General features: G+C 37.1%; 1 protein-coding gene across 1 annotated transcript; it reads left to right on the plus strand.

Moving 5' to 3' along the window:
* The first annotated feature begins 3,746 nt into the window (after positions 1 to 3,746).
* LOC137736945 (DNA-directed RNA polymerase 1B, mitochondrial-like) lies at positions 3,747 to 10,234 on the plus strand. Its single transcript, XM_068476271.1, has 18 exons — positions 3,747 to 4,829; positions 5,231 to 5,488; positions 5,571 to 5,704; positions 5,814 to 5,880; positions 6,034 to 6,092; positions 6,199 to 6,316; positions 6,497 to 6,610; positions 6,775 to 6,906; positions 6,989 to 7,405; positions 7,520 to 7,570; positions 7,709 to 7,779; positions 8,006 to 8,090; positions 8,334 to 8,486; positions 8,564 to 8,638; positions 8,830 to 8,919; positions 9,089 to 9,251; positions 9,335 to 9,438; positions 9,567 to 10,234. Exons 1-18 carry the CDS (start codon positions 4,008 to 4,010, stop codon positions 9,675 to 9,677), a joined length of 3,024 nt encoding a protein of 1,007 aa, XP_068332372.1. The 5' UTR covers positions 3,747 to 4,007; the 3' UTR covers positions 9,678 to 10,234.
* Positions 10,235 to 10,903: the final 669 nt, after the last annotated feature.

The raw sequence follows: 10,903 nt of genomic DNA on the forward strand, positions 1-10,903 counted from the left end.
TGACTCCCGGCTGCCAGATTATATGTTATTGACGTGAATTATGCTTGAGCACTTACATTTCATTATGAGGCTTTGACATGGCACATTCTTGAGCATGATTGATATATCTTTGAGCATCACTGGCATATCTATACATACGTATATATGTTATTTTCTGGGAAACTATACTTGTTTTATAGCGAGGGGTTAGTATATGCAAAAGAGAAAAGAAGGTTTTGAATACGTTCGTTTTGCTGACCCACTCAATTTTGTTTTGCGCCCCTCCAGGTTTAAGGAAATGCAAAGGTGTGGTGACTACGAGGAAGTTCAACGGTGTTCTGACAGAATGGACCAAATAAGGACTCACCTTCGGGTGTTTTATTTTAGAAGTTGTATATTTTAAAGCTTCCGAACTGTGCAAATGGTTACGTCACTCTCACGTGACGGCCAGCATGCCCTCCTTCGGGACGGGGTGTGTCAAAATATATTCATTTAATGTTAAAAATGTTACAATTAGTATATTTATATTTATGACTAAATTTTTTATCATATATTTTTAGTTTTACTTTGTACCCATTTTTAATTTGTACCAATTTTCTTTTCAGTTTTAATTTGTACCCATATATTAATTTCTTTTTGTGCCCATATTTTTTAAAGTTTATTTGTATTTGTACCCATATATTTTTTTTATTTGTACCTTTTATTTTGCTAAATGTACCCATGCCAATTATATGTACCCATTCATGTAAAACTTTTTAATCTTAAAATGTACTCATTCTTAAATATACCAATTTGTTATATGTAAAATGTACAAATTTTTTTATATAAAATATATTCAATTTTTTTCTAATCCATTTTTAAACTTATATGGGTGCATTTTTTTTTTTTTTTTTAAAATGTATCCATGTCAAGTTTAATCGAAGAAATTTACTAATGTTATTAAGCCTATTTTTGTTTTTTTTTTTTTTTTTTTTTGTGATTTTGAAGAATGTACCCATGTTTACACACACACACACACACAATAGTATATTTATATTTTAATATTTTTAATCCCACAAATTATGGTTTTTTGTATTTAAAATCTCACCTATATAAACAACTAAAATTTCTAATTTTTAATTTAAAAAATATAGTAACGTACATAGAAATAAATTATCACATTAATTTCAGGGACCTTGATCAAAAATTAAAAACCAACAAGGTTTCAATAAAAAAATATTCATAACTAAGGACCACATCCAAAGTCTCCCTTAAAAATATAGGGAGGCACGGACTCAAACCCGTGCACAGGTAGATAGCAAAAGCAACCCTTGCCAAATCGGCTATGACAACTTTATTTAATATGCTCACGTTTATAGTATATATGTAGTATATTACAAAGGTTTTTAAATTTAGGGGCCTCAAAAAATGGGGGCTCTATGCGGTCGCACTCCTCACACCCCCTCAAGGCCGGCCCTGGTTCATACCAACACACAAAATTGAAATCAATAATCTATATTATAATAAAGTAATGAAGTTGTCCCCAATCATTTCAACAATATCATATGAAAGAACCAGATCAAAATCATATGAAAGTGCCAGATCAGACTCGTTCAAAAGAGCCAGCACCATCTCCTTGTAACTTAAAATCATCTGCCATACCAACCTATGTATCCATTTTAGTGTCTATCGTCTACACATTTGATTTCAGATATGCTAATATTATTGTTAATCGAAAATCGAAAAATTTCAAACACATGAGAATTGACCATTGCAACACTGAATCGAGTTCTTAACATGTACTCTTCTTTGTCTAGCTAATTTCACATGCCTACAACAAATAAAATAGTTGAATAATTTCAATATAACTACCAAATTAAATCATTCAAAACCAAATCTCCTTTTTTGTACCCGCTAAAAGTACATATATGAATATCAAACGAAAACCTCAAATTATCATAGCATTCCCTTTCTATTTTAACTTTTGAAAAAGGAAACACAAATGGAAGAAAAAATTCAACAATTTTATCTTGTAAATCATTACTACAGAGAGTCAAAAGCACTTCAATTATGGAAGGAGGGAAAAGGGGTGCAAATAACTGGTGCTCAATAGAAATCACTGCATGGTCATCAACTCTTTGTAAGCAAAGATTAGAAAAGTTTAGGATCTAGCATGATAGTTTCAGTTACTTAAGATTTTTCAATGTTCGCAATCATTCTGTTGCTATATTAACTAATGTGTTGGCAATGACATATAATGCATATAAAGCTACTTACATCGCAATAAGCAAAACGTGATGAGTGTGACTGAACATGCCATTACGCACAACCTTGGGAGCTTTTGTCCCAATTCAAATCAGTATAAGTGTTTTCTTCATATCATCATATTACGATTGAAACTATCCTATTGTACACATATACTACGATGCAAAGAGGGCCAAAAGATTGCATAATTGGAAACAAAGGATAAAGGGAAAGGAGATCAGAGGCTTACTATTCAGGATCCATGATTGTGAGTCGTTAAAGACCAAGCGATCACGCTGCAAACGCTAATATCTCTGATCAATTGAAGGGGGGTGATAATGCCAAAGTGGCCCCTTGAACAAGTAACAAAGGTGATGTCCATCAAGCCTTTGAAAAGGTGCACTATACTGCATAAACATGGGGAATGCGAAAAATAAGAATTATAAAAACTAAAGTCAATCAAACTCATGGATCTACCTTTATCTGAACATCTTCGACCCAAATTTTATTACATCAGAACTATCATAGACATTCATTGAGTAATGAGTGATTAAGTACTGATTTGGTACTGAGGTGTTTTTATAAAAAATGGGTATAAAAAAAAGCTGAGCTCAAAATGGTGTTTGATAAACACTTAAAAACAACTTATTTTCACAGTTTTGGGTAAAAAAAAAAAATTGAAAACGTGAAGCAGCAAAAATGAGTTTATTCTCATAGCACAACAGAAGCAATTTTTTTTTCAAAGCACAGCAATACCAAACTAGGCCTAAAAAGCTGTCAATTTTGGATTAAGGCCTTTTCTTTCGTATAATGCACGGTAATGAGATTTTGAAATTTTAACAAACAACACCTCTATTCCTATTTAATTACCATTATGCAGCTGATGGCAAGTAATCATATTATTTGAGTCAAGTGTGTTTTCAGTTTTGGTATAGATTAAATATAGCAATGAAGACCGGTGTACAAGGAGAAACAATTTGATTAGATAAATAGAAAATTGTAGCAATGGTCATTCAACTTTAACTTAATTAGAATAATGGTTTTTCAACAAAAAATCTGCGATCATTGGTCCCTTAACTTGTCAATACGTAGAGATATGATCATTTTCTTTAATTCTGTCAAAACTTCAGTAAAAAAATGAGTCACGTTTGTGGCACAAGAGGCTGAATGAAAGGACAAATAAGCAAAACAAAAAGTTTTGACGCAGTTAACGAAAATGACCATAACTGCAAGTTTTGACGAGTTAAGGGACCAATAGTCATGAATTTCTAGTTGAACAACTATTGCTATAATTTCCTCGTAAGTAAAAACAGGGCATTCTTGGAAAAATATTAAATTATTTTGGGTGTGAGAGAATAGTAAAAGAAGTGGGTTGTCCAAAAGAAAAAAAATCAAGGATAAACAGAAATTCCTACAAAATTAACACGAAGCCCACCGCCGCATAAACAAATCAAACTAGTGGGTCAGCCCAATTAGTTTTGAGTTGTAAAACGGGTCGACTCGGGACAACTTGTAGCCGAAGCCGACGGTCCAACGGCTTTATCAAACACAGAGAGAACGTAGGTTTAAGCAGGGTTTAGAGGCGGCCGCTCACCCAGTCACTCCTCCTTCCTCCCGCCACCCACCTCCTAGAGATCCCAGTTTTCCGGTTCATTTATACAGTTTTTATTTTTATCACTAAATTTTGTATTTTTCTTATAAGCTTCCAATTTTCTGCTACTCCGATAGTTGAAGATTTTTTATGTCCCGTAATCTTTCATCTCCTCCAACTTTGATTGATTAGTTTGCAGTATTCACTGGGAATTATGTGGAGAAACTTCGCCAAAAAGGTTGCTTCCAGAAAGGCAAATCTTTCCTCACAGTTTCATTTGGGTTCTGCTACTTCTTCTTCGGTGAAATTTTATCAAGAATCGAGCTTTCTCGAGAAAACCAGGCATTTCGAGGCCCGGAACTGCCCAAACAATGGGTTTTTGGTGATGGGTTATCGACAAATTGGCGATAAAGCTTCCCAGAAGGACGAATTGGGTAGATGCAGTTTGATGAATCCGAGTTACTCTCATGCCGTTTCTCGGTTTTGTAGCTATGCCAGAGGCTATGCCAGTGCCGCCGAGGCCATTGCTTCGACAGATGGGGAGGAAGACTCGTCAGGGTCTGAAGAAATTCAGGAATTGTTGGATGATTTGATCAGAGAGAACAACAAGGTGGAGTCCCATTTCAAGCAGACGAAGAAAGTGGTGGGTGGTATGGGAGTAGGGAAGTACAATCTCCTCCGGAAGAGGCAAATAAAGCTGGAGACTGAGGCGTGGGAGGAGGCGGCCAATGAGTACCAAGAGCTTTTAGTGGACATGTGTGAGCAGAAGCTTGCACCCAATTTGCCATACATTAAGTCATTGTTTCTTGGCTGGTTTGAGCCTTTACGAAACGCCATTGCAGAGGACCAAGAGGCCTGCAGACAGCCGAACAGTAGAGTGAGTCATGCTCCGTATTTTGATCACTTGCCAGCTGATAAGATGGCGGTCATCACAATGCACAAGTTGATGGGGCTGTTGATGACAAATAATGGCGGAGTAGGGAGTGTCAGGGTAGTCCAAGCTGCTTGTGCGATAGGTGAAGCCATTGAGAATGAGGTATGCGAGCTCACTATTTTCTTATTTGGTAAATTTTATAGCTGTGCTGAATTTGACTTTGGTTCCTAAGCTGCCTGTACTTTGAACATTCATTTTGGCTAGGATTTTAGTTAGTGATCAACTATCAGTTTGTTCGGTTTGGTAGAATATCATTACTTAAACTCCTTGTGTTCACACAAATGTGAACTTCGGTTTCTAGGATTATATATATTTGTAATGTATAAAACTGAGTCCCTTGATGTCTCATGCCTTCATGACTAGTTGAAGGCTTTTCTCATGAGGTAGTAATGCTTCTTTCAACATCCAGTGAAATAATAGCGAAATAATGTTGACATTCTATTTTCCATTTATCGTTGGCTTTGAACATCTTAGGAGTTAAATATAGTAATCATGTGTATCAGGTTAGGATACACAGGTTTTTGGAGAAGACAAAGAAGAAGAAGAACCTTACTGATAAGAAGCCTGAAGATGAATCTGATCCTGTGGCCATTGAACAAGAGAAACTAATGATCAGCGAGCAAGAGAAATTGACCAAAGAAAAAGAGAGACTTAGGAAAAAGGTTAACAAACTGATAAAAAAACAGAAAATGAAGCAAGTAAGGGAGATTGTGAAGGAACAAGAAGACTTGAAGCCATGGGGTCAGGAAGCCCATGTTAAGGTTTGTGATGCTTATAGATTTAAATAAGGAAATTATCTTGTTATTGTTGTTGCTATATTATCTTGGTCCTTGTACTTGCCAGGTTGGCTGTCGATTGATACAGTTGTTGATGGACACAGCTTATATACAACCTCCGGTTGATCAATCAGGAGATGGTTCACTCAATATACGCCCTGCATTTGTACATGTTCTTAAGACTATCACTAAAGACACACAGTAAGAAATGTTGAATCTTTGTTTTACTTAGACCCTCTCTTTGTCTTGTGTCTATCTAGCTCTCCATCAGTGTCTATATTCTTATACTTCTGTGGGTTTCTTGTAATAGGAAGACTAGTAGGAGATATGGTGTGATACAATCCGACCCATTAGTTCGCAAAGGCATGGAGAAAACTGTAAGTAGAACAAATTTAAAGCTGATTTGGCTCATGCTCATAATTCTAGTTTGCTTTTTATCTGTTTTTGTTCTTGCTGACTTACAAGACTATTTTTACAAATGTATTTATACCTGAGTGAAAACTCTACTGATTTCTGTTCTGTCCGAGCAGGCAAGGCACATGGTCATTCCTTATATGCCTATGTTGGTACCCCCTATCAACTGGACAGGGTATGTAGTGTTTAGATTAGTTGGACTTTGTAGTTTTAAATTAGCTAGATTAAGCACTCTGCGGGTTTTTGGCCGACTCTTATTGCCTGTTCGTATACTTTGGCAGGTACGACAGAGGTGCATATTTATTCTTACCATCCTATGTTATGCGAACTCATGGAGCAAAACAACAACGCCAAGTTGTTAAAAGGACACCTAGGACGCAATTAGAACCTGTTTTTGAGGTTTGAAATCCACAGGCACTGTTACTGTTAGTTTCTGCACTGTATCTGCTCCTGCCTTTAGAATTCATGCACAAGCTTTAATTCATCAGAAACATCCCTTAAATGTTTCCTCCAGTGCGAGGGTTCTCACTTGTACTTATTAGTTCTTCCCCTAATCTCTTGATTGTTCTCTGTATTTAGGCCCTGGATACTCTTGGAAGTACCAAATGGAGGGTGAACAAACGGGTTCTTGGTGTAATAGATAGGATATGGGCTAACGGAGGCCGTCTTGCTGACTTGGTTGACTGTGAAGATGTGGGTAACTCTTAACTGGTTTTGGTTTTTCGTACTTCCATGTTTTGACTGAAGCTATATAGTTTTGCTGCAATGTGGCATTAACATTTAATTCAGCATCTTGGTAGTTGGTACTACTGGTTTTATCAATAAATAATCTTCATTTTTCTTCCTGCTTTAAAAAGGTTCCATTGCCTGAAGAACCGGACACAGAGGATGAGACAGAAATAAAAAAATGGAAGTGGAAAGTTAAAGATGCAAAGAAGGAAAATAGTGAGAGACACTCACAGCGGTGTGATATAGAACTCAAGCTTGCTGTAAGAATCATTCTCGTTAAGCTAAATAATGCAGCACTCTTGGATACTCTGCTATTAAGTAGGTTTCACTAAATGGATACAGGTATCTCGAAAAATGAAGGATGAGGAAGGCTTCTACTACCCGCACAACCTCGATTTCCGTGGTCGTGCTTACCCCATGCACCCATATCTAAACCATCTTGGTTCCGATATGTGCCGAAGCATCTTGGAGTTTTCAGAGGGACGGCGTCTTGGAAAGTTAGGCTTACGGTGGTTGAAGATACATTTGGCAAATTTATATGCTGGTGGTGTGGACAAACTCTCCTTTGATGGACGAGTAGCATTTACTGAGAATCATGTTGACGAAATTTTTGATTCAGCAGACAGACCTCTTGAAGGGAGGCGCTGGTGGTTGGGTGCAGAGGATCCTTTCCAATGCTTGGCAGCATGCATTAATCTCGCTGAAGCATTGAGAAGCCCCTCTCCGGAGACTACTGTTTCATATATGCCCGTCCACCAGGTAATTTTTCTCTCGAAATTTTAATATCTTAAAAACTTACAAACAATATTCAGTGATTTGGTACAGATGGTTTTGTATCCAATATTGATCTCAGTTCTCTTTTTGCGTTGCAAGGATGGTTCATGTAACGGTTTACAACATTATGCTGCTCTTGGAAGGGACAGGGTAATTAACCTTTTTAATTTTAAATGTTAAATAAGGTTCAATATTCCTTACCTAGCAATTATACTTTATACCTCAACTGCTTGTGTGAGTTCTTGTTTTGTTGATCAAACTGCTCATCTCTTTCTTTGTTTTTTTTAGCTCGGAGCTGCTGCTGTTAATCTTGTGGGGGGAGAAAAACCTGCAGATGTTTACTCAGGAATTGCTGCCAGGTAACTATTACTCTCCGAGATGAGTTGGAGGGAAAACATACATTTTTTGGGTGTCGTTGCATTTTTATAGATGAAAAACCTAGAGGAGTAAGCAACCTGATTCATTCCCTAAAAATATCTGTTCTCAGAAAAGGATTACAATTTGGTTATTTCCCTTGAAATTTACCACTGATTATTGATATCATTCTTATTAATTTGTCTCGGTGAAATTTGTGTTCCTATGCAGGGTACTCGATATAATGCGGAGCGATGCAGAGAAGGATCCTGCCACTAATCCAAATGCATTGCATGCTAGGCTTTTAGTCAATCAGGTTAATATCTTGCAAAAGTGGATCCGTGTGAACCTTTTCATTGGATAATGAAGCTGAAATAGTTTGCAAAAATGTTACAAATTTTGTAGAATTTTCCCAGTATTTATGACTTGGCAGCACAATAAGGTTGCAAACATATTATTTGGCTTGCTTTGTAAAGAAAAGAATTTACTTTAGCTCTGCTCTTTGCTGCTGCTTAATATGATGTTTCTAATGTTTGGCTTTTGTGATGGGAAATTTTAGGTGGATCGTAAATTGGTGAAGCAGACAGTTATGACTTCTGTATATGGCGTTACTTATGTTGGTGCACGTGATCAAATTAAGAGGAGATTAAAAGAGCGTGGTAACATAACTGATGACTCAGCGCTGTTTGCTGCAGCTTGCTATGCTGCAAGGGTAAGTGAATAAAACTATTGTGTTTCTGTGTCCAATATGTCTGTGTAAGTCTATTGATTATTTTACTCTCTGAGCAGACCACCTTGACTGCACTAGGAGAGATGTTTGAAGCTGCAAGAAGTATTATGAGCTGGCTCGGTGAATGTGCAAAGGTCTGTTTCATCTATGTTGTTGTCTATTTGTTCTTCATAAGATGTGTGAATGGTGTAATTGTTAATTGCTTCAATAGCTAAGCACATGCACAAGGGATAGATGTGGATTCTATGTTTGATACTATCACGCCTTTAACTAAGTCTGTATTGTTCTCATGCTAGTCCTGACAGCGATATTTGAACAAAAATAGGTGATAGCTTCGGAGAATCATCCAGTTCAGTGGACCACTCCCCTTGGACTTCCCGTTGTACAACCCTACCGACAATTAGGAAGGCATCTTGTAATATTCTTAACAACTTCTAAGAACTTCCAATATGGCTATATATTTTACTTAATAATGAAAAGACTCAGAGTTATCATCTCTTCTAAAAAAAAAAAAAAAAAAAAACACTAGAGAGTTTTTCGTTTTAAGGCAAGCATGTAAATAAGGTGCTGCTTTGAAAATGCAGATTAAGACTTCCCTTCAGGTGTTGACGTTACAAAGAGAAACTGACAGGGTCATGGTTAAACGGCAGAGGACAGCCTTTCCCCCAAATTTTGTTCACTCCCTTGACGGTTCCCACATGATGATGACTGCTGTTGCCTGCAAGAAAGCAGGCTTAAATTTTGCAGGTTTCTACTGGATTTTTATTTCCTATTGTCTTTTGCTCTCTTGTATAGGGTAGTACATTTACATGTACTGCTAATGATCACAGGAGTGCACGATTCATATTGGACACATGCATGTGACGTTGACGAAATGAATAGGATACTAAGGGAGAAGTTTGTTGAACTCTACAAGGCACCGATACTGGAGAATGTGAGTATCTTTGATGATGCTGATATTTGTTTGCCTAGTGAAAATACGTAAAAATACACATTGTTGGCGTTTGCTGACTGGATTCCCATGTTATATTGCCTATTAATTTGTTACTTTTATGTCTACAGTTGTTGGAGAGTTTTCAAGAGTCTTTCCCCAACTTGACTTTTCCGCCATTACCAGATCGTGGAGACTTCGATCTCAGAGACGTTCTCGAATCTCCCTATTTCTTCAACTAGTCTGATCGAGATGATTGTTAGGCGGGGGTGCCCTTCTTGGTTGATTGAGTTCCCACAGTTCATTCAATCACAAGGTGATGAAATTTGATTTATTTTCTCTCATTCAAGGACGTGAGATGGTCAAGGAGAGCGAGCTCCGATGAGGAAAAAAAAAAACTTCATGTTCGTCTGCTGCTCGTACGTGTACATATGTCGAGAAGGGCTATCTTCACCAATTAGCTGGAGATATCCCACCGGGCTTGGCCGTCTTCTGCATCCACTGTTTTGAACGGATTGGGGAAATAAGATGGTCACCAAGCAGCATTCGAGAAAATTAAGACATCCCCGTGGAAGTATGGCAAAGAAAAATTAAATCACCAAGAGTTGATAGGAAAACGCCGATAGACGAACATTGTGGACGTCACTTGTGTTTGTAAATTTTTGTTTCGTTACGATTCATTTCAACAGGAAATGTAAAATAAGTTGATGTAATGATTGTTGATTCTTGCTCACTGAATTTTGAAGCAGAATTCATATGATTTTATTTGAAATTTACACAGGAAATTACATAGGTTGTACTGGATATACAAATACTGTTTTGTTTTTGTTCGAGATCTTCAACATTATGCATTAAAGCAAGTTCAAAGCAGAACAACGGGCTGGTGACTCATTTCTTATCACATCGATATTGTCCCTCAATTTTCATTTTCATTTTTTTCAATTTTCATTTTTATAAATTATAATAATACATACGCGATGGATCAGAGACAAGAAAACTTGAGTGTTTACTGGTGTTTTCAAATGGCAATGCTCTTCCTTAAGAGTCATTCTTCTTTTAGGACTCGGTCGTAACAAACTTGACTGGACCGGGTCCAATTTTAAAGAAGGTTGGTGGCAGCAATTGAGTCATCTTGACTTCTTCCGTTCCACCTGAAAATTGTTATTGACCTGGGAAATGTTGAACTTGGTACCAGGATTAAAAGAAATTATGGGAGAACTTTGGTTTTAAGAAAATTTCGTAATCCGTCATTTACCACTGAACCACCAACTTGTGGTTAAAGTTTGGTTGTACTGAGGACTCTGGAAATCACAAGTGCATAACAGCCCTGCTGCGTTTCTATTACTCTTCAAAAAGCAAGGAAGAACTAATAAGCGTCGATGATTATGTAGAAAACATGCTTGAGAACCAGAAAACAATCTAGCCCTTGGCATCAGACAGCCTGCAAAGTGCAAAAAGTGCTCCTTTC

Source organism: Pyrus communis, chromosome 6, assembly GCF_963583255.1.
Source record: "Pyrus communis chromosome 6, drPyrComm1.1, whole genome shotgun sequence".
In the NCBI taxonomy this organism is placed as follows: Eukaryota; Viridiplantae; Streptophyta; class Magnoliopsida; order Rosales; family Rosaceae; genus Pyrus; species Pyrus communis.

Coding starts and splice junctions, on each gene's coding strand:
- LOC137736945 (XM_068476271.1), top strand. CDS start 4,008: ATGTGGAGAAACTTCGCCAAAAAGGTTGCTTCCAGAAAGGCAAATCTT. Junction 5,489..5,570: donor GTCAGGAAGCCCATGTTAAG/GTTTGTGATGCT, acceptor TGTACTTGCCAG/GTTGGCTGTCGATTGATACA. Junction 7,780..8,005: donor TACTCAGGAATTGCTGCCAG/GTAACTATTACT, acceptor GTTCCTATGCAG/GGTACTCGATATAATGCGGA.